This window comes from Panonychus citri, unplaced genomic scaffold, assembly GCF_014898815.1.
Source record: "Panonychus citri isolate SS breed McGregor unplaced genomic scaffold, ASM1489881v1 Contig00140, whole genome shotgun sequence".
In the NCBI taxonomy this organism is placed as follows: domain Eukaryota; kingdom Metazoa; phylum Arthropoda; class Arachnida; order Trombidiformes; family Tetranychidae; genus Panonychus; species Panonychus citri.
In genome coordinates this window covers 1,054,470-1,082,355 of record NW_026515545.1, presented here as the reverse complement: position 1 = coordinate 1,082,355, position 27,886 = coordinate 1,054,470, and the positions used below count along the sequence as shown (strand labels likewise).

Genomic DNA, 27,886 nt, shown 5'->3' with positions numbered 1-27,886 from the left:
GTAAAAAACAAAGCTAATTAAAGTTAATTTGAAACAATAAAGATGAACAGTTAATTGTTGTTACTTGAATAAAAGTCAGGTATTAATTTGATTGTTAATTGTTGGTGATATAATCAGGAAATCATGAGGATGAGGTTTTTACTTGTTTGACAATTAAAATGCTCATTTACAAGTTACAATAAATTTAAAAAGGGTTACAATCAAAGTTAATTATAATTGTGGTATCAAGATGAAGATGAGGATGACAATATTAAAGATGATGGTAATACAATGATGGTGAAAGCTAATTAAGCTAATAAACATGATAATAATACTAGAATTAAGAAAGATAATTAGTGGAAATGATTAATCATTTCATTAACAATGTTATATTTTTGTTTGAAGTGATTTCAATTAAATCTGTTGTTTCCATAAATTGTTCCGAGAAATCGTTGTAACGAAGATCAATTTTTCGTAGATTTGGACATTTACTTATTAACTGGATCAAATTATTTGAACATTTATCGTCCAATAGATTGTAACTGAAATCAATATTGATTAGATTGTCGTATTCGTGTCTACAGAGAGAGTATAATCTAAATGAGACTAATCCGGTTCCCTTGAAGTTGATTTCTTCTAAATCGGGAAGAGTTGATAAAATTTGCGATAAATTGTCATCCTTATCGAGCAGAATAATATCACTAAAAGAGAAATCTAAAATTCTAAGACTCTTTTGACATCGAAGGGATAATAAAAAGTGACCAACGATCGTCTTTCCAAGAAGCATATTGGTCAATTCAAGAGTTCCACTTGTTTCCGATAACTTTAATCGGAATTTAAGGTCACAGTTAACCGGAACCTTTTTTAGTTTACAACTTGACTCGTAACGATCAGGTAACGGTTCCAAATCCCAAGATTCAACGGAAGCATATAATTGACCGTTTAAACAAACATCGACAACAAGGTCATCAAGGCCAAGAATGGCTCCCTCTTCAGTGGTCAAGGAAAGTTTTGGACGAAGTTGAAATTGTTGATAATATCGGTCGGCAACTTTATCTGCTAACCATGAAACTTGGGCTGATCGGTTGGTGATCATGAAGAAAAATTTTGACTTGGCAACATGAACATTGACCGGGAAACGTTCATTGGCAATCGGGACAACGGGCTGGTCAGTTGTCACTATTCTGGGTGGAGAGGAGGAGGTTGGAGGGTTGGCTGTTTTCGTAATGGGTGAGGGTGGAGATGAAGATGATGCCGGTGGGAAGGAAGAGATAAACGGAGGAGGAGAAGATGATGTTGATATACTGTCCATTCTGTCGGAATTTGATCTTGGATAATCTTTACGTCTTCTCGATGAACCTTTTCTCTAATTTCAATGTCCATATAGTCAACACTGTCCTCGGTTAGTTCAGGTTCGGGTGATTCTCGTTGTTGTGTCCACTCGAAAGTCGGCTCTTCCAGGAAATCCTGAGTCGAGGGAATAGTTTCATCTGGTTTGGGACGATTATCATCATCATCATCGTTTACATCGATAATAATGTCATCATCTTCGTCTTCACTTTTATCCTCTGATTCTTGGTCATCACTATCGTTTATATTCATACATCGATCAAGGCCACTTCGTGCTCGAGATTTAGTCTGTTTCATTTCTCGCTGTTTATTTTTAACCCTTGACGATGAACATGACGGTGTCGATGATTCTCCTCGTTCGTGAATCTTTTCTAACCTCGATGTCATTTCGTACGCGTCTCGAACTGGTTTATCTTTCAATGCCGAAGGTTTCAGATCGTTTATCATCCATTCGTCAACTACACATTCTGATTCATCGATAAGTCCTCGAAATTTTGATTTATTTTTAGCAGGCGGTGGACCATTGACAATATCGTGAGGTCGCCGAAGTGAGGAGATGGTTTCTTTATACGCTTTTTTAGCCTCAACCGCTTCTCGGTGTTTATTTGATTTTAAAGATTTCCTTGGTGGACTTGTTGAAGGAGATCGATTTCGACGGGAGCGAAAATTATCAATCGGTTTACCAATCACACTAGAATTGGTGTGTTTTCTTTTAACCAAATTTTTCGCATTAAAATCAAAACCTTCTTTCCTCATGAGATCTTCCAATTCCTTAAATAATAATCGAACGTCTTCCTTTTCATCTGAGGTCAAACCCTCACCATCTCCTATTCGCCTCTTCAAATGATCCAAAGGGGTAAATCCTCGAGCATCTCGACATGTAACATTGGCACCATTACGAATTAAAACTCTAATCACAGAAACATGTCCATTTGCACAGGCATCGAGCAATGGTGTGGTCTCATCGCACTCTGATCCACCCCGATCGTTCAGATGAGCTTTGTGTTTAATCAGATATTCAACTATATCAGCATAACCATGATTGGCGGCCTCATGAATGGGCAGCCAACCAGCGTGATCACGAACGTTAACCTCGTGACCTCCTTCAACCAATTTAATCACATTGGCATAATTACCCTCAATACAAGCCCGATGAAGAGACGATTCACCTTTTTCGTTAACTTTAAAATTGGCCAGTTTTCGGGTTCGTCGAGTTCGTAAAAATTTACCTTTAACTTCAATTTCATCATCATTTTCTGCTTCCGACATATCAGTTAAATCGGACATTTCACAATCAGATTCTGACTTGGAACTTTCGACTTCAGCAGTTTCCTCATTAACTTCAGGCTCTTCAATAGGTTTAAGTTTCTCGAGCGTTTCCAGTTTAGATTTGATCTCTTTCTCGATAACGGGCTTATTCTTGTCCACTAGATAATTATAATAAGCATAAAGAATCTGTTTTCTGAATGTATCATTGGTACATTTGGGTAGTGTCTCCTCAAATTCTTGGTGAATTGTATCGAAATCACAATCAAGTTCGACCTTTATTTCAAATATGGTCACTAAACAGTCAATTTCGAGGTCTGATCCTGGTTCTCGATGTCCTAAAGCCTTTTGATAATAATTAAGTCCAAGTGAATATTGTTGATTATCAACGTAAGTCTGTCCAACGGAACAGTAAATATTGGCCAATTCTTCATCAGGTTTACACAATTTAATTGCAGCTTCTAATTCACGTTTATAATAATCGATTGCATTTGAATAACAACCAATTTCGACAAAATAATCACCCAATTTATCATAAAACTTTACATGTTCCTCTAAATCCGTTGTTGAGCTAATCTCTTTAAGAGTTTCAATCACTTTTTTCATAACCTTGTGACCCGATTTGGCCTGAATTTTATGCTCCTCAGCAATTGACTTTGTATGATAGGCCAATTTATATAGATGACGAGCACCTTGATAGTCAACTAGATTAGCGAGAATTGTTGCTTTGGTAATTAAGGCTTCACCCAACTGGACAAAATCTTTAACCAATTTAGCCGTTTTCATGGCTTCTTCAACCATGTTTCGAGCCTCTTCAAATAAACCTCGTTTTTGTAACATTCCGGACAAAGAGAGTTGACACCTTAACATGTCATCCTTTTCACCACATTTTTTGGCATAAATAAGAGCAGATTTAGTATAAGGTATACACTTCTCGTTGGCTTTGGCATCCAGAACAAGGGAGTAATTCAATAAACACCGACAGATCATCAGATCAAGCTCTTGCTGGGGAACCTTTCCTGTCAACCTATCAACATATTAGAATAGAAAAATTGAACAAAAAAGGTTAAATTCTTTTCGAAATTGGAAAATAAAAAGAGAGAAAAGGAAATACTTACTTAGAAGCTCTAGAATAGGCACTAGAATAAAATTTTCCAGCATTAAAAAGAGCTCTTTTATTTTCCTTTGTATTTTCACTATAAATTAGCCAATAAACTCTACCCATACAAACTGCTGCCCTTTGCATTTCAACGTCCACATTTAAAGATTTAACAATCTCTAAGTATTGACGGAAAGAGATTAAGGCTGATTTATATTGACCCATTTCACAATAAACATCACCGATCATCCGACGGGCAACCGCTTCATCAAGTCGATCTTTAGTTTTTTGACAGGTTTCCAATTCTTTCTGGTGAGCTTTCAGTGCTTCCTTATATTTACCTTGATTGGAATAAGTAACACCAATAAAATTATAACATCGGGACACTTCACGATAATCTCCTTTAAGTTTAGCCTTCTCTAAGTCTCTGTGAATATCTTTCAGATCTTCCGAAAGAACCATTTTTCCAACTCACCAGACCTTCCAAACACCAATAATTCACACACACACAAAAGAAGATTAATATCAACAAAGATCTATTCTAAAACCACAAAAAAAAGAAAATCAATAAAACACTAATTGCAATTAGAAAATAAGTTGATTACATTGGAAGAGAAAAGAAAACAATTGATTAAAAAAAAGAAAACAATGTCAACAAAGTTTTCGCGCTCAAACATATGGAAAGAAATTCTATCATGAGCGCCATCTGATGTTCGCCGTTACAACTATGGGATAGAAAATAAATTTGATTAAATTACCAATTCGATCGGAAGAACAATTAAAATTAATGAGAAAAAAAAATTCTACAATTAATCGTTTTCTCTTTTTACAAATTAAATTGTTTTTTTTCTTGTGAGATTGGATTGTTAAGTTTTCCCATTTTTAATATTTTCGAGATGAAAATTAAGTTTTTGTTTACATTTTATTAATTATTATCTAGAAAAACAAAGTTGATTAGATTTTTATGTTTCTATTTTTGGTAAAGCTTTTTGATTATTTTGTAAATATGTTGACCAGTATTGGTCAAGTCGACGAATCCATTTAATCCAATAATTTTTACAAAGTGATTGAGATAAACGATGAACATGAGCCGGTGAACCATCTTCATAGGAGATAACAATTGCCGCTTTAATCACTTGATAATCATATTTATAGTCAAAATTAAGAGCACCAAGGTAAGAGACAACCTGTAAGGGTTCATCATAAAGATTGTAAATTGTTGGCTTGGGTTTAGATGAAGTTTTCCAATCAATCAGGTAACAGGTATTCTGATAATTGGCAACACAATCAATTATACCACGATAACAGAGGAATGGGTGAGTTACCGGTTTCTCCAATAGTTTAACATTATCGATTTGTGAGAAAACATTTTCCAAACTTTTCCAAAATCCCGAGATTTCATCGGTTATTTCAACCTGATCAAATTTCTTCTCCAATTTATTTGCGATATTCTGATGTAAACAATAACCACGGCGAAAAATTTTCTGCTGATATTCTTTGAAACCTTCATCACCCAATTTCTCAATCATTCGGCTTTTCCACAATTCTAACGCTTTTCTCGATGAGATTGACATTGTCTCTCCGATAACTTTGGTAACCGATGGAAATTGTTTCACCTTTAGATTGGCTTTATCGAGGATTAAATTTCGTTTAACATTTAATTCCTCCTCTTTTGTATAATCAACACCACCACCACCATCTCGTTGATTAGTAGTTTTAGTAGATAATCGTAGTGGATTGATTAAAGGAAATTTAATCAAATCATCAGGTTCCCATGAGACTGGTAACACCTCTGAATAATTATTGATAATTTCCAGTGGTGTTAATTGTTTCAATCCATTAATTGTTCCTTGATTGTTGTTGTTGTTGTTGTTGGTGTTGATACTTTGATTACAACGATTAGGTCCATAGATAAGGTCATTTTCCTTTTCAAATTGAGCCAACCAAAATTCATCATCAGTAGATTTCTTTGAATACCAGTTAACCAAATTTAACTTGATCCAATTGATTGATTGAAGTCCAAGTAAACCAGGGAAATTAATTATCTTGAAACTAGTTGATCCAATTAACGGAGACATTTTTTTCTTCTTCTTCGTAGAGACAAATTAGACAATCGTATAGGCCTTTTGGAGAAATGTAAACAAAGGAAAAGAAAAAAAGAAAAACAGAAAAATTTTGATATAAAAAAAAAGAAGATGAAGAGATTAACCAAATTGAGAAGAAAACAAAAAGACGAATGATGATTATTGATGGAAATTGTTGATTAGTTAGTGAGCGAATTTGAAGAATCGGTGAGTATAATTAATAAGAGGCACAAAAGTGTTAATTGTGATTGGAATTCACTTTGATTGGTGAGTCAATTCATCGATAGCATCTTTTTGTTGGACAATTTTCTCATTAAGAGCAGCGAGATGTTCACTCATTACACTTAATTGTGATTTATAATTGAAAATAATTGTATCCTTTTCGTTAATCTTTTTCTTAGCACTTTCAAGATCACGATTAACCATCTCTAATTGTCCACGAAGTGATCGACACTCTGATAGATAAGATATTGATCGGCTATCAGCATCACTAATACGTTTAATCAATTTACTCATTTCTTTACTAAAATGATCAACAATGTCTCGTTTAACCATCTCATCAATCTGATTACTTGCCTCAGATGATGTGCAACCATTAAGGTAACTATTTTGATCCAGTGATGATCCCATTAGGATGAATAAAATAACACAATTTAAATCACGTAATCAAATTAAAATCCAATACAATTAAAGAAACAGCAAACAATCAAAACAAAACTGTTGAAGAAAATTTCAATTTCCAATCAGCTGATCAATGGAGTTGCTCATTCAATGAATAAACAATTGGCTCCAAAATTGAATCAAAAAATTTTCCACAATTAACTTTGATCCGATTGACCATTAAACTTACAATCGAGTAGATAATTAGTAATTAAAAACTAATAAGAAACTGAGAGAACAAAAAATTTCATTATAATCAAATCAACGATCAACAAGCAATTGATTAACACATTTCTCTAATTTTGGTTTCAATGGAAAAGTAAATTAATTAATTGAATTGATGGAATTAAAATCGTAATCAAATTTATTGGTAACAATTTAGATTAATCAACAAGTAATTGTTGAAAATTGTTAGGATAAAAGTTCAATTTGATTTGGTAAATTGTATGTTTGTTATTTCAATGGAAATTAATGAATTAATATTATTAAATTGTGACTCGAATATTAATTAAGTTGAACAATCAGTTAACAATCAATGAATTTTAAACCAATTTAAGTGAATGAGTTTCTATTGTAAAGGGAATTGGAGAAAAGAATTTTTCGTTTTCTTCTTTTATTCTCTTTCGAGTTCGAAATGTTCAAAATGCTCAGAATCGAAAGTTATGAAATTCTGTCGATTCTGTTATCACGCATTCTCATGATATCGACTCACTTTGGACATTCAATTGTTGTTATTACGTAAAGATGATCACATTTGATCAACTGAGAATCAGAGTAACATCAATAACAAGTTAATAACAATCAACGATCATCATTGATAATCAATTGTTATAAAGTGATTAACAATTAACTCGTATTGTCAAGTGACCACAATTGAACATCAATAATGGATTAAAAAGTTTTTCCTTTCCGTTGTTAATCAAAGTGATTTGTTTACACTAGACAATCAACTTAATCATCTATCGTAATTCATAATCAGTGGTCCATTAATTGCGGAATTTAATTTTCTCACAATTGGATTAACAGTTATAATTATTGTTGTTGTTGTTGTTATTTGAACAATTTAATTATTATTATTATTAGAGTTACAATTAATTTCTTATTGGTCTTTTGTCATTGTTAATTGATTATTATCTAAATTGTTCATTCAGAAAATTTAATTTTCATCACATTCATTTGATTGTGTTTTTCATAATATGTGATTATCCAAGTTAATTAAACAGTTAAATTAACTGTTACTTTGTTAATTTGATTGTTGTTGGTCAATTTTAGTTTGTTGGTCCTTCACAATTAACTTGATTAGCAAACGATTAATACAATTAACCAAACAAATTTAAGTTTCAAAAATGACCATTCTGATTAATTTGTTAATCATAATCAGCTAATTGTAAAGTTTATATCAAAAAATGAAGCAGAAATTGATAGATTTAAACTATCCAATTATTATCAATTAAATTGTTAATCATTTTTTTTTAATCATATTAATTAATTGGATTGATAGAGACAAATATAAATTTTAATCAGATTTCCTGTCATTGTGATTGAAACTTAATTGTTGTGATTAAAGATCAATTGTTTTCACCAATCACCTTTAAATGTTAGGTGAGGTTAATGATTAGTAACAACAATCAGTAAATTGTTTGAAACAACATTAACAATCAAAAGGTTGAAACATAATAAATCAATAGATAAATTGAATAAAAAAAATAATTTCCGTTCAAAATCAAGTCAACAATTAACTTTTAAACCAATAAACAATTTATTAGAAGCTGAATTTGCTATCATTGGAGACAATTTAATAATCACTGATTTAGTTTTAATTGTGATTCAAGTGTATCTAAAAATCATCATCATCATAATTAAATTGTGCTTGTGGTCAGTGTTTGACCAGTGTTAGTGTTTATTTGATATTGTAAATTAAAAATTAACCAAACAATTAACCAATAATGATGGATAACTACATTGGAATGACCAATTTAAATGGTAAAAATGATTCAACACTTGATGGTCAACACAATGATCTGTTGACACTGACCAGTGTGATCAAGGATAAAGATATTAATCCAACCTGTGTTAATGGATTAAATTGTGATAATGTTTCAGGTGATGGTGGTGTTAGTGATTCCAATGGCCCCAGGTCATGTCGATGTTGCCGTCGAGTGGGTTCACTGTTGTGCTCTAACCTTGGACTTTCACTTTTAATATTAGGCTACTCTACCCTGGGGGCATTTATATTCAGTACCCTTGAGTCAATGAGTGAAAGACAACGTATCAATCAGGTGATCACCTTACGAAATCAAACAGTGTCCAAACTTTGGAGGATAACCGAAAACACCAACATATTAAAAGAGGAAAACTGGACAGCGATGACCACCAATGAGATAATTAAATTTCAAAATTTACTCTATCAAGCCTTTCGTGAGGGTTACGATGGCCGAGAAACATTTAACCCTCAAACTGACCAATGGTCATTTTCAGGTGCCTTTTTATATTCACTTACCGTCATTACAACAATAGGTAAGTGTAAAGAAAATTGTATTCAATCAATTTCAATTTGCTCAATTGAATTTGAAGAAACTTCTAACTTGTTCACAATTAACTAATTGTTTGTGTTTAATTTTCGTCTTCTTCTGAAATAATTGATAATCTTTCATCATCATCATCGTAACTTAATTAGTTTTTGATTGTTTAAAATTCATCGTTGAATTAATTTGATTGAAAATGTTACTCTCTCTCTCTCTCTCTCTCTCTCTCGTTTACATTTAATAGATTGTGGATTAAATTGATTAAAAATATTCATTTAATTATTTGGTTAAACAGTTTTAATGCATAATTAAATTGTTACTTGTTAGTTTTACATCAAATTTCAATTACATGATAATAATAATGATAACATGATCCTCTTAAAACCCACCCCACCCTCAATCTTCAACCCACCTTACATATACATGATCATGATCATCTATCAAAAATGATCACAATCAACTGATTTTAATTTAATTTTCCAACAAGAAGAAGAAAACTTTTTCCACTTACCTTGATTATCCTTGAATGATAGAGAAGGAGAAACAATTAATTGATTACATTTCTTTTGAAATAGTTTAACAATCACAATTGTTTCCAATTCACATAAATATATAAAATGTCGGATGAACATAACAATCAATTGATTATTACAGTTGTGAAGATTTAATCTTATAGCTAAATCTCAGCCTCTAATCCCTTTTGGTTTAAGATTTAATAGCTTTCCCTGGGAAAGTAAATCCACCCACCCAATCTCATCCACCTCTCTATCATGATGATGATGGTGATCATCATCATCATCATCACCACCATCGATTGAATAACAATATCACTAAGGTGACAAAGATGATGAAGATGAGGAGGAAAAATTTGATTCATCTTTTTTTTCTGGTTCAGTTGAAATTAGTTGTGACAGGAAAGGGGATTAAAAGTAAATCAACCAGAATCAAATTGTGAATGAATATTTTTTTTTGTCTTCTTTGCCCTCGGTGGGTGAAAATATCTCACCCTCGATAATACACTAGACACTAATTTGATTGATAGTTCGGGAAGGTGGGTTACACTTTCCACCCATCAAGATGAACTTGTAAAGAAATGAACATAAACTCAATTCGACGATAATCTCAGAACTTTTTCTCCTCTCTTTGTCTTTAATTCCCTTTGATTGGTTCTCTTATTTTCATTATCAAGTTTATCACTGAATGAATATCTTAATTCTTTCACTCCCTGTAGTTTCAAATTTCTGATCAACTTTTGTCCAAAATTTTCCTTTTACTTTTCAACTAAAATGACCAACAAGTGGACAATGGAAATTAAATTTTCTCTTGAAACTTTCTCATTCATTTTCAGTCTTAGAAAAGTATAAAAAAAAACTCTTTCGATGAAGAAAAAGTTCAAAGACCAAACTTGAATTCATGTTATCATATTATATCCATAATATTATCATGTAACCTGCTCTGATTTCCCCTCTGTTACTCCTGATTTCTGATTTCATCTTATCTCTTGAATCAGAACTTTTCTTTGCTCCTTATTCCTCTCATCTCATTTCACCATGTTCACCATGCTATCAATCCATTTGAAAATCCGATGCTATTAAAAATCAATAGTAACTCAAAGCAATAAATTCTGGTTAGTTTTTATCATTGATATAAAAAAAAGGGATGACGAGGGTTCATGAAGTTTCAGAACTTTATCTTTTTTTCCTCCTCTTCTCCTCTTACAGGTAAATCTACTTTCAATAGGTAATATATGATTCAGATATCATTGGTCACACACATTTGATTCTTGATTTTCAGTTTGATTCAGTTGAAGAGATAATTTTTACCATGGGAATATAACATGACATGTTTGAAACATTCTCAATCTTATTCAATCTTCATCTTCATCTTTTTACATTATTTAAACTTTTTCCTTTCTTCCTTGATAAGAATCAGAGGTTTTCATTCAAGAAAAAAGAGATAATTTTTCATTTATTCTTATATCTTTTTTGGAATCAGTTTTTTTTTTCTTCACCATCATTGAATTTTGATCATATTTCATGATAATAACGATCATTATCATTGATGAAAACTAATTGAAACCATTAAACTTTCCCAACGATTGGAAAGATAAAAGTTTTCCCGCCTTTTCAAATTTTTCCCCATTCGAAACAAAAAATAGTCTAAGCAAATATTTACTATTTCCAACAGAATAATTGTCAAAATTAACTAATTGTTACCATTCTTAACACTTTCCCAGTCGGTTAACCAATTTATACCAGTAAATAATTAGACAATTAAATTACAATGTCCCATTAATTGTTGACACCAATTGAAGATAAAGTTTCAAACTCATTTTGATTTACCTTGCAAACTTTTTTGTATACTTCTAAATGCTAACAATTTAATGATGATTAAGTTTACACAATTAACGGGTTAATGTAATATTTATCGTCTTTTTTTGCTCATCATCAACCTAATGATTAACATTGATGTTTGATGAATGTAACCGGAAATTAAAGACTCGGGATAACAAAAGGAATCAACTTTTATCATCTAATTAATGAGAAACCTTTTATTAATATATACTGTCTGTCTTCCGCCCTCATCCCCATGATCAACTGATGATAATGATGAAGATGATTAAGGTTAACTTACCGGAAATAATATCTATGAATAGATAGGCAATATATATATTACATTGGAGGAAAATTATTATCCAAAGGGAAGTAATAAGTTGACCAATGTCCGATATGCGAAAGTTGAAACAAATAGAGAAGAAAAATTTTCCCTCCGATCAAATGACCTTTTCAAATTAAAAGGTTCTAATTAAAGTTAATTTACATTACATTTCTATCTTGATCTTGATGATGATTAAGATTCGATGATGATAATAATCATAATAGTAACCAATTAATAAGGTAATTCTTAAGTCTCTTCATGATCATTTGTTGTGATTGTTACGAAGTTGGAATTAGTTTAGATAAGTCGAAGATGAAGAAAATCTCGAACTAGATGGTTGTTTGAGTTCGAAAAGATAGATGAGAGAGACAAAGTAAAGAAGAGAAAAAGTGTTCTTGATAAGAAAGAAAATGAAAGAGAAAATCTTCCGTATCTTCATCATCATCATCATCTTCAAATGAGAGACAATATAATGTTCATTGTTTCCTATTTCAAGCTTGACTTAATATCATCTCAACTTCATCTTCTCAAACCAATCACTGATTCTGTTCATTGATTTCATCGAAACTTTCGACTCTCTTTTTTTCCCTTTGGTTTCATCTTCATTTTCATCCTCAACTTGATCAACATCCTAATCCTTTATCATGATTATATCAAGAATATCTTCTTGGACGAAGCACAGAAAAAAAAACTGATTGATGAAAAACTTATTTACTGTTTTTGAGGAGAAGTCGAAAAAATCGAGTAGAACTTTTTTTCCCAACTTAACTCGAACCTCTGTCTTTAAATTAGATTGCAAAACAAGAAAAGCCTATTATCATCCATGATGATCATCTTCATTATCATCATCATTTCAATGCCGGAAGATAAGATTAACTGTATTTATCATGAAGATGATGATTAATATGATAAACAAATAGCGAAGCCTAATAATGATAATTGAATAGGATTTGATTGCTGATCATTATTGATCTTCTTATAATTGTTGACATGATTCCCGAGGTCAATGAATATTAAATAAAAGGTAAATAACCTTAACCAAGTTAATTGTAATGTCAAAATTGTCAACCAGAATCACCTTGAGGCAATTAAACAAACAAACAATAGGTGAATACATTAATTCATATTAATGTGATTAATTTTAATTGTTTCCTCGTATTTATTTTTAACACACTCAACAATCAATTTGATAGGTAAATACTTTTAATTGTTAACTGTTGGTCTGATGATTGGTAATTGATTTAACAATTTAAATCAATAACAATCTCAATATCAATCTGTTCTGAAGCTAATTACAACTGAGAGGTTGATTGAAACTAACACAATCAAAAAATAGTGATGATATTTAATCAGCTGAAAATTAATCATTGTCCTGGTAACTGTAATTAACTCAATAACTTGGGAGTGGTAAGAGCAAGTTACATGATTACATGATAAAATTAAGATGATAATTATGATTAATTGTTGTAACATGATGATGATTGATTATCTGTATGATTGAAATTCAATAGATATTAGATTAATAAAGAGCAACAATGAGACAGCTTAATTATGTTTAAAAGGTTAACCATCAATTGATTATGACCAATTAACAAATTGAGTGTTTTGAGTTAAGATTTTCATGGAGAGGGAAATATTTTCCCACCGTTGGACTGAGTGGTAATTTTATCAGTAGTTAAGGTAAATAATCTGAAGACATTTATATAATTTACTTTTTTGTTTTGTTTATCTCGCTTATATCATGATGTGAATCATTTTTACGAGGGCGAGATGGGAAAAGTTTATAAGCAGGATGAAGGTGATTTTCTAGAAATAGGATTGAATTGGAATACAGAAAAATGTAAAGGAAATTGAAGAGAATAAAAAATAACTCCAAGGATGAAGACGATAAAGAAGATAAAGAGTTAGAATAAGAATAACTTGGCGAAAGGGAGAAAGTTCTGAAATGTTCTAACTTATCCCTCCAAGTCTCGAATAAAGTCAAACAATTTTTTTCTCTCAGTTCTAAGTAAACATTACGATAGATAACTGAATATACACCTTCTCCCCCTGAACATTCATTCCATGCTTGTCTCATCATCTTCGTGAGCATCTTCCGGCTTTTCGTTATCTCTCTCTCTCTCTCTCTCTCTCTCTCTCTCTCTCTGCCTAATAACATTTTCAATTCTGTATTTATGATTGCTCAAGATGCTCCCTGTACATATCAGTGTATATCAAGAAAAAAAGAAAGATGAAAATGGAAGATAAAAAGAAGTGGAAAGTTTCAAGTAACTGAATTTATCTGAACTTTCCCCTGAAAATTTTTTTTCAAAAGTTTGAAAGAAAATTTCTTTTCACTTTCGTGTAATATTTTCACGGAGATTGTTTCTTACTATTATTGTTTATGGGTAAAAAAATGAACAGAAAACAAGATGAGAGAAAAAAATCTCACAGAAAAAAAGGGATGATGTTGATCATGATGATGATTTTACCTCTATTATCATGGTAAAGTTCAATATATATATCTGAATTTCATAGAACAGAGAAAATAAGAAACAATATCTTACATTTTCTTAGCTAAAAGTGAACCTGAATCCATAGGAATGAGAAAAAGGAATCAGAATATGTGAATTTTACTCAACTGGAATAAGAAATAACCATGAAAATGAATATAAAAGAGAGAGTGAGATTCAAGATTAGGAAGAAGATGACAAAAAGGAAGAGAAATTGCGACAAAAAAAGTTCTATTCTTTTTTCCTTCTCTTTGGGTAAACGGACCAAATAGTAATTTCTTATTACAATGTATCCTTCCGTTCATGATTCACCCTGAGAATCTGAATTGAAATTTCATAATCCAATGTTATTAATCTTTGAATTTTCATGATTCACTTTATATACGGAGAATTGATTCTGATTCCTAAGTGGGTTAAGATTAACTTATCTTTAAATGGAATTTTTTCCCACTTTGAATTTCGATGAGATTGGAATTAGAACTTTTTTCTTCTTTTTCCTCTCTCTCTCCCATTTCTCAGAACTTTTTTATTTTATACAAATCGTTTGTCTTTATTTCTTTCACTTCCATGATAATAATCTGATTAAATGGTGTAGTTCTGGTGGTGGGAGGTCAATGTTACCAAATTGAATTGAAATCGAAATGTTGATTTGATTTAATTGATGTTGAAATTTTCATTTTATCATGATTACTTTTTCTCCTTCTGTTCATCAGCTCTCATGTTCCCGTTGTCCCCCACAGATATTTTCTCAATTTTCAAACTCTTCGAACTTGAAACTTTTTCGAATTTGTTTTTCTTCATTCTCTTCTTTCTACTGGAAAGAAATTAAATTCATTTTTCTCTACCTGAACTTCCTAACCCTCCCACTCTCACTAATTCAATTTATCATGTTTCTCTCTCTCTCTCTCTCTCTCTCTCTCTCTCTCTCTCTCGAATCATTTTGTTTATTCTGTTCATCTCTGAATCGATTTATTCACAAATGATATGATCCGAATTATCATCAACATAATAATTGAATGTTCACTTTAGATTCTGAGCAAGATTTTAATATCTGATTTCCCAGAACTGAACATGAAGATTCAAATTCCAAAAAAAAAGTTCTACGATAAAATTCAGTCTCGATTCATATTATTATTTTTCCCTGTCGCTCTAAACTTTTCCATTTTTTCCCCCAGTTATTTTTAGTTATCATAATGTTAATGAGAAATTTGAATTAATAATGACAACGATTTTGAAGATAATTCTGATAATATCATGGTAATAAATGTTACTTTTATTACTCAGCCCGAAAATTATTAGACTGAAAGAAAAAGGAAAAAAAATTCACAATTTCTCAAGACTCATAATCTGAATTCATGAAAGTTGAAGGAAACAAAGTTATCAATTTCATGATGATGATGATGATTATTACTTTTACCTGATCATAAAAAAGCTAATCATTTATTAATCATATTCACACCGAGTGGGATAAAAAAGTGTAATATCCTCATGTAGATGATGAAAATTTCATCCACAATTTCATGTAATCATGTGTGTATCTTTTTGCATCTTATATAATGACTACTCAGTGAATCTACATGTTCATCTTTATGATGATGATGATGATGATTATACTCATGAAAATCTGTTTTCTCTTAAGGTGAGAATGATGAATAAGCTTTACACAAATACTCTGAGCTTCATGATAATATCATGAGGATGAGATGAAAAAAAGTTCTAAAAACCAATTGGTTTATAAAAGTAGCGAGAAAAAAAATATATAAGAAAACAGATTTTCTCTATCTGAAGGAATATGAAGAAATCATGAATTTTTCAACCTTCTTCATGAGATATACTACTATTATCTCACCATGATAACAATCATGATTGAGTTTCAAGTTATCACACACAATTAATCATGAATCTTTTACCTTAACCATTGGAAACTTCAATTGATAATATTATTAGAAATGTTAGTTTATTGAAGTGAGGAAGAAAAAAGTTCAGTTTCTCTTGGACTTCAGTCTTGGAACTTTTTTCCTTTTGAAACCCATGATAGTGTTCAGATGAAGATCGTGCTAATGAGCCTAAGTTGATTAGTAGAAAAGTAAGAAAACAATTTTCGTCTTGTTTTCCAGAGGAAAAAGAGAAGGCAAAAAAGTTCCAAGATTCTGAATTTCTTTGTAACTTTCAAGATGTTCAGTCAACCTGATTATGTGTTAATTTTATTTTCATGATAATATCATGAAGAGACGATGAAGATGATGATTATTTTTCACTTTCATCTTAATTGTTAAATGTGATTTTAATGCTTTCATCATTCTGGTAAGCATGATAATCATGATAAAACTCTGGTGATGGAAACCAGAAAATTCATTTTCATTCACCAAGAATCATCATCATCATCATCACAATCAGGATGATGATAATAATAATCCATCAACGACACAGAACTTTGTTGCTCACTCTCCTCATAAACATGAACAAGATGATGAAGAGATTGAAAAAAAAGTTCCAACTTTCTCTCTTCCTGAATAATCATGATGATGATGAAAATTTGATAGTTTCATGAACTTTTCTTATTACAATTTACATCTTTCATTTTACTGAGAAATCATAATTACTAATTATCATGAACAATTTGCTGTCAATTGTGTTCATCATAACTCAATATGATAGCAATTTAAATTAATAACAATCACCACGTTAAAAACTGTCAAAAATCAGTGAAATTAATGATAGATTTTGAAAACTTTGATTCAGTTTAAACTTTTCCCAATCTTAATCCAATGAATTGAATCCCCTTGGCAATTTAAATGAAATTGAATTTGATTTTTTTTTCATTTGCATCAAAATTTCAATTACTCATTTATCCTGAAATTAAATAGTTAATCATCACCACCATGATTATGATTGTTAATTTGCGTTTAAATAAGTTAATTCAGTTTCCATGATATAATATATTTGATTAGTTGATTGATTTCTGATCAATTTTCATCTAATTTGCAATCTGATTACCATAAAACTTTAAATGAATCAAATTAGTTACATTTACTGAACTATTCAGATTCAATGCTAATGATGATGATGATGATAAGCCTGAGTGAATATATTGATAAATATAATTCAATGAATTCTGTAGATGAAGTCAAACAAATAATTAAAAAAATCAGAATCCTAATGAAAATCAAATGATCAAAATGATTCAAATTTTACTTTTATTGTAACAATCATTTAATTGAGATAATAAAAGTAATCAAATGGATTATTATCCTTAATTGTGTTAACAATTTAACATAATAAAACTTAAATCACTTCGACAATGATTTATCATCTCAAATTAACTTGAACAGTTTCGCATCTTTCTCAAGTTAAAGTCTATTTGAAAGTTATCTTGACCATCAGCTAAGAAATGATGATTACTTGACCATCTATCATTGTCATCACCTTGTTACCTTTTATCATTTTCTACCTTATCTTAAATGTCAAAACATTCAAGATGAATGTGAGGTATATATTAAATCAATATTTTCCCTCTTATAACAAAGACAAAAACAGTTATCTAACCTTAAGAATGTCTTGACCATCACTGACCATCATCTCTAGTGAAGAGATTGAGTTTGCTCCTTGAGATTGTAAGGAAAAAAAATGATGAGGATGAACAAAGAGCCGAAAACACCTTGAAGATGATGATGACCAGTTATCTTGAACTTGAAAAGCTAAATAACAGTAAAAGCCTAATGACAATCAAACAACAATGACCATGGTCCACTCACTTTGACCAGAATTTCACCAATATCTTATATACCTTGAAGGTATTTGGTGAGGTAAGAATGAAAACTCTGCAATGGTCAAGCTCGAGAAATGGAAACGATTGACCAAACAATCATCTTCTATTCCTATCGCACCTTGATTGATGGCGATTGTTGAAAATTTCAAATGAATCTTTTAGTTTGATGACACAATATAATCAGTCAAGGTGCAACTTTACCTTGACCATTGAATGACCTCCTCTCTCTCTCTCTCTCACCTTCTCTCTTCTCTCTTGGCCATTTCATCAGGTTTTCTTTTCTCATTGTTTTAGAGAAAAGTAAATTGTACATCTCTCTTATTCTCTCACCCTGATGATAACTCATTCAATGTCTCTGTCAACTCTTACCTTTTATATTCTTCGCCCTAAATAATAGATGATATTTCCAGTTCTAATAATAATTTTCCTCAGCAAAACGAATACAAAAACGCTACTAAAGAAAATGTTGATTTGAGTTGATCAGATTGTTGACCATTATTTTCATGATAATGAACGATAGATAAATAGAAAGATGAGAAAAATGAGAGAATGGAATGAATTTTTCTCCATTTTGAAATCGTGAAATTTACCTGAAGAAAAAACAAGAAAATGAAATAACAGTTTCTATTAATATTGGAATAGAATGTTTTTTTAGGAAAAATATAAACAAGAGAATGAAAGTAAATACGATGAAGTAAAGAGAAATATTTGAAAAAGAATAACATATTCTGACAGAAAGTAGAAAAATGTCTAGAACTTTCATGGAAAAAGAACAAAGTTCTAACCTGTGATCTTGATATTTATCTTTTTCTCCCTTCAATTCATCATTATCTTCATTTTCTTCATTCACTTTGTTTATTAAAATTTCTTTTTCTCATCATCAGTCAATCAGTTTGAGTTTTTCCCTCCTCATCTCACCATCAATATCGATTAATAACCTTTCCATCATTCACCTTGACCCTTTCCACCCTCAATGAAAGTTCATATCAAATAATATTTATTTATCTCCATTGAACTTCATAGTAATTTTCGTTGCAACGATGAAGACAAATGTTCAACTAAAACTCTGTTCAATTAGCTGAATTTGAGCAAAATGATGAATATTGATAACACATCAAGACGATAACTTTAATTAGTTGATCAACAATCAAGACTAATTAATGATGAGATTCATTCAACTTTATCACAATAAAACTTTTTATAAGTTATTATTATTTCAATGTTTCAATTTTCATAAAATATCCAAGAACCGAGTAAACTTGAGATTCTCATTGAAAGTTATCATGTTTATTTCAAGATTGCTCTCATGGTGATGAGCCTCAGTGTTTCTGTTGAAATTAAAGTGGTTTCATGGTTGTGTGAAAATATTAGAAATCTGAACTTGGATGAGCCTTAATTTGTAAGGTCAACTAATGCAATTAACACCTCGTGCTTTCTAACCAGTTGATGATGATGATGATTTTTCATGGAAAGAGAAAAGTTCAGAGACTCTGAGTAGATTTGTAGTAGAAAGAGAAATACGATTTCTGGATTTAAGAGAATTGCAGACAAATTCTTCAGGGAAGAAAGAAAAGAATCTTAAAAAGGTTGATAAGAAAAAAATGCAACAAAAAAGAAGAACAACTTGTCTCAATCTTTTCTTATCTTCCTCATCTTCATTCTACGTCATCTCCATAATCATCTTGTATTTAAATTCCAAGTAGAACTTTTTTCTTTCAAGATTCTCGACCAAATCTCAGAGGGAATGACGAATTTGAAAAAAAGAGTTATCGTTATATTAACCAGAGCAAATCATTCCCACTTCTCACTCTCAGAACTATCATCCTCATTACCTTACTCTCTCTCTCTCTCTCTTTCACTTTCTCTTAGTTAGTTTTCCATTCCGCTCTTTGAGTATTCAAAATTCAACCGACAAATAATCATCTTCATGTTAAGAAAAAAAAGCTTTCCCCTGAACATTCAAAGGAAACTCTGTTTATCTGTTAGCATTTTTTATTTTCATGTTAATTCATCTACTTCCTCACCAAGTGAATAAGAGATAGAAATACAAACTGCTCAAATTGGAATGAAGATAAAAACTTTTCCATCAGAGAATCTTATTCTATCACCACCACATACTCTCTCTCTCTCTCTCTCTCTCTTCATCCACTCTCCATGCAGATTCTTAAAATTTCCCGCAGAAAATGAATGAATAAAAAAAAGGAAACTATAAATTCCTAGTAAATTATTATCATGATGAATTTAAAGAATCAGAAACACCACCAAGCCACTCAACTCATTTTCCTTTCCACCTTATCCTCTAACATTAAATTACTCTTTAACATGATAATGATGTTATTATTTTATCTGTTTCAAATTTTTTCACTTTTCCAATTGGATTTAATATTTTACCATGAACAAACTAAAGACAGAAAAGTAAATATTTTTCTCATCATTTTCTCCACATGAGAGATATTGAATGTTTATCTTGATTTCAGTCATTAGACTTATAAACATGATGATAAAGTGAAAGAGTGAAAGAGATTACGATTGATTTTATGATGAAAATTTTACAGAACTGGTTAGAATAAACTATCTGGGAATGAATGTTAATCGTTGATGATGACATTTATTGATAATGATAATGTGAAAGGAAAAATAAACTTGGAGAGAGAAAGATAAAAGTTCTAATTCTCTGTGAAAATACTTAGTATATGTCTTGAGTTCTAACAGTCTGATTGGATAATGATGATTGTTGTTTATTTGATTACCAATGAATTGTTTCAATGGAGATAATTTTGTTGAGAATATCAACTATTTCATCTCTATTATTATTACCATGATGAAATCACCATGAAGTTGAGACAGATTATCTTATGATTGGATACACATGAAGCTTTTTTTTGCTTCTTTTTCTTGATCAAAATTCATTACGAACTTGGAATCATTATTGAACTCGAGATCAGCTGATGGTACATAATGATTCTCATGTCGATATTCCCCATTGATTCTGAATTCCAATTGAATACTCTGAATGAGATAATGATGAAGATAAAGATGATGATAGAATTGAGATGATAAGAGAAAAAGATATTTTTCTTTATCTTATTCTTTTACTTTCTTTTTCTCTTTCTTTCTCAAAACTCTCTTTTCTCTTTGGCTCTCAATCAATATTATCGATTCCGTGAATTCATCTGAATTCTGAGATTATGATTATTTCCAACCATGATTATTATCGTTTCCTTGTCAATTGGATATCGGAGGAATGAAGGATAGAAATTCTATTCGAAAATATAAAAAAAATAGGAAATTCGAAAGTTTTTTTCTCATTCTTTTCGAAACTTCCTTAAAAAATTTCCATCATCAAGAATTCATTTGCAGTTGAAGATAGAGAAAAATATGATTATGAAGAGAAAAAGAAAATAACATTAGTACATGAGACTGAGAAACTATTATTCATCATGATCAGAGAAATGTGGAAAATTTTTCGAAAAGTTCTGAATATTTATCATGAATTCATCATGATGATTATCCGTTAACTCTTGCTAGCATGAACTGTTCATCTCTATTTGAGAAATGAATATTTATTTGAATAAGGAATCAGAGAGAAAGGTAAACAAACAGGAAAAATGAAAGATAAAAGTTCATCATGAGATTTTCATGGGATAATAACCGATGACAATGAGAAGAACCGCCATGATCATGAAGAGAAAAAGATATATAAGTGAAAAAAAGAATGGAACTGAAGAGAGAAATCTGATTGAAGAACAGTGAGAAAAAGAAACAATCAGTTACCATCAGAATTGAATAAGAAAATTATCATGGACAAGAAAGAAAGAAGAGAGAGAGAGAGAGAGAGAGAGAGTTCTGAACAAATAGACAAATATAACAGCAAGAGAATCCATGATAACACCAAAGATTCATCGTGACAAGAATAACCATTCAATTAGAAGTCCTAATTAGTCATTAAGGTGGAAAAAACTGAAGAAAATAGTTTCTTTGTTTTCTTTCTCATCATCTTTGCCCCATCTCACCCGAAAGATTATCATGATGATTGTTATTGTTATCATGATTTTCACCCTGAAAATGTTACCAGAATCTTTTTCCATAGCTAAAGAGAGACAGAGAGAGCGAGATAAAAGATTGAGTTAAAATGGAAGGCTAATCAATCTCATGGATCGATCAATAATCAGTTAATCATCTTTAGTGCGTAAAACTATCAACCATCATGGATGAACAATGATTCATATTAATCATCATGAAATATTGAGTTAATCTTCCTAATCATTTGGAATTATATTCAGAAAAGTAAACATTCATATCTCATATATTTAGTTATTTATATAATTCATGATTCTGATTTCGGAATCAGAGTCATGAATTCTGATCCCAATTTAGTTTTCTGTTGTGTCTGTTTGTTTCAATTCAATGTAAATATTGTATCATGATAATCTCCAAGTTAATCATCTATCACCATGGAATTGAAAGTTTTTGATTGCAGCAACTTTTGAATGATAATATGAATTATTAGAACACAAAAATCTTTCTCATTTCTATCAAAAAAGATTATCATTAATCAGAATTTAAAGTTTTAATTTCTACCATTCAACAAATGGAAATGCTCATGGTTAAGATTGTGATGAATAATTTGGAATTGAATCGAATTCAATTTTCACCATGTTTCTTTTATAATCTTTTCATCTTCCCTGTTAGCAGAACTCAGATTATCATGTAAAAACTAATTGATGATTAAAGTTCTTGATCCTGAGAAGGAAAAAAAAGTCTTTTCAATCCAGAACTTTTCACTTTCATCGAACAGCAACAAAATCGAATAGACGAAAAGTTCTGACTGATTTTTCAGCTTCATGGAGATTCAGATGATAAAGAGTGGAAACATTGGGTGAGGTCTAATGGTGGGTGATTCTAATAGTTAACAGGTCAAATGAGGTGGAAGTTGATGAAAGAGAAAATGAGAGAGAAAAAAGTTCTAATTCTCTCTCTCTCTTCCTGTTTATCGGCAGTTAATTAGAGTGCAAATGATTAACTTACTAATTGTAAACAATTAAGACAATTAGTTGATCATTTTGACGATTTCAACATCAATCATAATCTCTGATTAAGCTGAAAGTGAAAATTAATCATAATCCTGATTAATTGTAATTCAAAACTAAAGTTTTAATTGTTTTCAACTAATTAACATGATGATTAAGAGTAGACTTGTCATGTTAATTAAATTAATTGATAACTAATGAGAGTCAGTTTTTTTTACATATAAATAAATTTGGTGATTAACAATTTGAATGCTAATTAACAACATTGGTGAAAGTTAATTAAAAAGCTAAGCTAGAAAACACTGGACAACAAATGGACAAAAAGTTTCTTGACCAATTGATTGACCATTGAAATGATTTTCTCTATTGTTGGAATATTGAAAGTTGATTAGAAAATTGGAAATTTAAATTGTTGTTTCATCAGAAATTGAAACTTTCTGTAAATTGAAATTGGATCAAGTTGAAAATTCTGCTTGACCATCAGTTATTTTCTGTTACTGGTCAATTCAATGGGTTCTGAGATAATCTAGAAAACGAGAAAGAGAGAGAGAGAGAGAGGTCATGTCAGAATTTTAAGAATTTCTTTCTTCTTCTCTTCCAATTTTCTAAAATTTCTGCAAACATCATCACATAATCATCTTTATCTTCATCATCATATTTTACACTTTGATCCACTCACTATCCACCTTGAGCCCACCTTATCATCAAACTTAACACCCAAAATTTTGCTGATTAAGCAAATTTACCACCACAACCATGATTATCATGATGCTCATGACTCTGATCTTTATCATCACTTTCGATATAATCCTGATAATATAAAAGAAATTGAGTTCTCACATTTTTTTTTCTTCTATTTTATCTTTTATCTTCTAAATTTCTCTCTCTAACTCTCTCACACACATAAATTTACACAGAACTTTTCGCCAATTTCATCTTGCCATCTTTCCAATCCCTGACATGATTAAATTCTGACACTGAGATTTATATATATTTTCACACCATTGGTGCATAATCACTTTGATGATGGATTCACCATGGAGATTGAATCTTATTTCACCATGAAAAATGATACCATCAATGATTTAATCAGACCAATCTGTTTTATCATCATCAGAAAGTGATACTAATCTAGAAGAGAGAGAAAAGTTTTTTTTCTTATATGTTCATCGTTGATTGAATATCATGTCGAAGGAATATTTTCATTTATTTACTCATATTCGAGAGAGAGAAAAATCTCGAAAAATTCGATCTCATGATTATCTTGTCTGCTGATGAATAATATCTTATCAATTCTCTCTCTCTCTCTCTCTCTCTCTCTCTCTCTCTCTCTCTCTCTCTCTCTCTCTCTCTCTCTCTCAGTGACTCACTCCGCGTAAGTAAATGTCCAGTTTTGGTCAGTTACTTTTATACTTCTCTTTTTTTCAACTCATTTTCTGTCTTCTTATCATGAATGATAATCTCATGGGAATTGGAACCAGGAGATGCGTTTATTGCATTACGTTAGGCTGATAAGACATATAAGAAACTAAAAGAAAGAGAGATAAAATAAGTTCGGTGGTATTTGTCATCATCATCATCTTCGTAAATTATCATTAATCAATTGAATCGTACCAATGAGTAAAACTGTATCTCGATAATGATTCTAAATGTGATTAATTTTGTTTCTTTTCACTCAAACTATCAAAATGATGATGAACATAAATTCAGTCCAACTATCAACACCAATACTCAGATCATTATAAAATCTAAATAGTTGAAAATATCTAATATACATAGTCTTTTAGTCTGATTGCAATTGAATAACACTAATTATCTTGATTGTTGTTTAATTGCAACTTTCTAATGTTCCAAAATAGTTTCTGTCTCTTTCAACTTAAACTTGATTTTCTGATTCTTGCTGATTATCAATTTGTTTCAATGATAATAATCAACTGATTATTGTCATTTAACTACAAGGCTCAATGATGAATTTGATTTAGCTTAATGATGATCTAATGGTATTGATTGAAAGGTTGAGAGTGGGTTATGGAGGGGAAGCTCAGTTGACAATGGAGGTGAAATGATTTTCCATGTAAATTATAATCAATGGATTCTCTTGGAGGAGGGAAATAAGTTGAATTTGAAATGAACTTTTTCCTCTTCACTTTTGTTCAACTTTAGCCCTTTCGACAAAAGTTCATGATGATATCAGTTTCCCTCTTGATTAATCAACTTTCCGTAATGATGATCATCAATTTTAATTGCTATGTAAGAGAGGTTCAAATGTATTCCCATGAAAAATTGTCAAAATCAACAAGGAAAAAAAAGTTAATGGTGAAAATTGAATTCCCTCTGAAAAGATTACACTTTTTTTCATCACTAACCTTTTCCATTATTTTCCAGTATTTTGTGTCCAAACTATTAAATTAATTTTAGGTAACATTGTAACAACAATCAACTAATCAACTGACTAATCAAGTTTTTTTTCTTGTTACCGTTAAATTGTCACTGTGATTAAATTGATTTAACAGTAAACTGTCAACTAGTGTGAACAATAATATAAAAGGTAAGTTGATTAGGTGAAAAATAAATGTTTTCTGGGGAAAAAAGTTCCAGTCCGAAAATTGTTGATAATCATTCGAACGTTAATTACAATTGAAGTTTATAAACAATCGACACAATCAACTGATCAATTATCATTATGGTGTCTTGAAAATTTTCCCCTGAATTTAATGTTCATTTAATTTTTGGTTTTCTTCAGCAAAATTTCATATTCTAAATGAATTTAGATGCACGTTTGCAGTGCAAAGTCTGGCCTGGATTAGATTATAATGAGAGCTCAGGAAATTTCTCATGTCAACAGATTTTTGTACGTGTATTAATGGGGAGAAATCGTTTGGAAGAGGTTTTAAATCACCCATCGTCATACTTCCTCTGTTTCATAATCAATATATTTGACCACATCTTTTATCTTCAATATTTTTTCTTTCTTCTTCTTCATTGATAACTGGTGATGAGTTTTCTTCTTCCTCTTCTTTGGGTTTGATTAACCGCTGCTAAGCGTTTCAAACAACTGATAACGATCTCTAACCACCGTTAATCATTTCTATAAATCTTTAACAAACAGTAACCATTTCTAACTACTCTTAACTCATTATTAGCCACTGTTAACCATCATTAGCCACTGTTAACCATCATTAACAACTATAAACCATCATTAACAACTATAAACCATCATTAACAACTGTAAACAACTCCTAACTACTTTTAACTACTTTACTACTTTTAACCATCCCTAACTACTCTTAACTACTTTTAACCATTTCTAACTACTCTTAACTACTTTTAACCAACCCTAACCATCCCTAACTACTCTTAACTACTTAACCAACTCCTAACTACTCTTAACTACTTTTAACCATTAACTACTCTTAACTACTTTTAACCATTTATAACTACTTTTAACCATCCCTAACTACTTTTAACCATCCCTAACTACTTTTAACCATTTATAACTACGGACAACTAGTAACCATTTTTGACCATTTTTGACCTCTGTTAACCATTTCTTACTACCAATAACCATATCTCTTAACCCTCAACTTTTGGCCTTTCATTCTCAATATAAGGTAATATCAAACTTTTGACCTTGAGAAAATCAATCAGCTGATTAATTGAATGTTATTCCAACAACCGTTAGGTATAAGTCAATTGATATTTGCGATAAAAATAATGAGAGAGAAATGTTTCCAATCACATTATGATGATATCTATCAGGGATCATGATTTAATCTCTATTGAATATCTTTAAGAGTCTTGGGTAGGAAATATCATGAGATTTAATCACAGAAAAGGGTGAAAATAATAACAATGGAAACAATTAATTATCATTATCTTTTGTATATTCTCTTAATGAATAGTGAAAGAGAAAGTGATAACTTTGATTACAATTCATGAATTGAATTCCCAACAGAATTTTTCTTTTGCTTTGTTTTTTTTCATTCCATCAAATGGTGATATTAATAACTGAATGTTAGGGTGAAAGTTCAGACAATCAGTTTAATAAAGAGAAAACTATTATTCGAGGCAAAGGAAAAAAAGTGAATAAATATTTTTTCTACCCTCTACTTCTTTACCCTGAGGGCAACAACAATCGAACTACTAATTTCCAGTTTAGAATATTTCTTAAAAGCTATCTCTCGTTTCCATGGTTTCATTCTGAAGAAAACTTATCTTCTCTGATAATATATCTATTTTAACTCAAAAGAATCACCTCCAAGTTACAGCTTAGTTCATTCTCGGTTCATTGTCAGTTCTTTTCTTATATTTTCTTCTTCTTTTTCCGTTTCCGTTTATAAAATTTAAGCTAAAAAAGAAGCACTTGAAACTGTAAATTCCTTGACAATTTTCATACTATTATTTTCAATAATCATATTCTCATGAACAATGAATAGGTTAATATCCTGATTATCCTGAAAAAAGAAACAAAATTTATTCCGTAATCGAATTGAACTTTTTTTCTTTGCTAAAGAAAAAGAAAACTTAAATTCAATTCTCACATTCGGTGAAATTTACTCAAATTACTGAACTTTTTCACTTCTTATTATTGTTGTGATAAAGTTGAATGAAAACATTTAGAACTAAAAAAAGACAATTACATGGACAATTTTATGGAAAACTAATAATAAAAATAAGAATTCGAACTGGACATGAAACTTTTCGAACATTTGACCTTTCATGGAAATCATTGTTATAGAAAATTGCATATGATAATGGTAGAATATCTTTTAAGAACTTTTCTGCTCTTCTTTCGAATTTATTATTTCTCTTATTTCTCTCCATGTTGTTTTCTTCCTTGCATATTATCATGGAATCAGAAAATAGGGAAATAGAACCTCTCACAGAACAACGAATATACAATGAGAAGGAATTCTTTTGACGAACTAGCTCTTTCTCTACATAATGATAAAAGTTCTGATAAGATCCATATTT

The 27,886-nt window shown here is 30.6% G+C and overlaps 4 protein-coding genes across 5 annotated transcripts in view; 1 reads left to right on the top strand and 3 right to left on the bottom strand.

Moving 5' to 3' along the window:
- Window positions 1-54: 54 nt before the first annotated feature.
- LOC128394548 (tonsoku-like protein) lies at window positions 55-4,338 on the bottom strand. Its single transcript, XM_053354874.1, is given in 3 exon segments — window positions 55-1,347; window positions 1,350-3,622; window positions 3,714-4,338. Coding segments are annotated over 3 exon segments (3,714 nt in total). The 5' UTR covers window positions 4,157-4,338; the 3' UTR covers window positions 55-349.
- Window positions 4,339-4,552: 214 nt separating this feature from the next.
- LOC128394549 (mitochondrial genome maintenance exonuclease 1-like) lies at window positions 4,553-6,494 on the bottom strand. The gene is made up of 2 exons (XM_053354875.1): window positions 6,355-6,494; window positions 4,553-5,817 (listed from the first exon to the last, which is right to left on the bottom strand). The coding sequence occupies exon 2, from the start codon at window positions 5,770-5,772 to the stop codon at window positions 4,657-4,659; it is 1,116 nt and encodes a 371-aa protein (XP_053210850.1). The 5' UTR covers window positions 5,773-5,817; window positions 6,355-6,494; the 3' UTR covers window positions 4,553-4,656.
- On the bottom strand, window positions 6,034-6,408 carry LOC128394877 (protein phosphatase 1 regulatory subunit 21-like). Its single transcript, XM_053355246.1, has one exon. The coding sequence runs from the start codon at window positions 6,406-6,408 to the stop codon at window positions 6,034-6,036; it is 375 nt and encodes a 124-aa protein (XP_053211221.1).
- A 714-nt stretch (window positions 6,495-7,208) lies between the features above and the next one.
- LOC128395049 (uncharacterized) overlaps window positions 7,209-27,886 on the top strand; it is a 112,528-nt gene continuing 91,850 nt past the window's right edge. The window contains exons 1-2 of one of the 2 annotated variants that reach the window (XM_053355440.1): window positions 7,209-8,421; window positions 8,542-8,955. In XM_053355440.1, coding sequence (XP_053211415.1) covers window positions 8,385-8,421; window positions 8,542-8,955 — 451 coding nt within the window. In that variant the 5' untranslated portion in view covers window positions 7,209-8,384. Of the gene's footprint in view, window positions 8,956-27,886 lie in introns of both variants that reach the window. The other variant, XM_053355439.1, reaches the window with a different exon arrangement.

Bases quoted from the DNA above. Each gene is read 5' to 3' on its own strand.
- LOC128394549 (XM_053354875.1), bottom strand. From the start codon at position 5,772: ATGTCTCCGTTAATTGGATCAACTAGTTTCAAGATAATTAATTTCCCT.
- LOC128394877 (XM_053355246.1), bottom strand. From the start codon at position 6,408: ATGGGATCATCACTGGATCAAAATAGTTACCTTAATGGTTGCACATCA.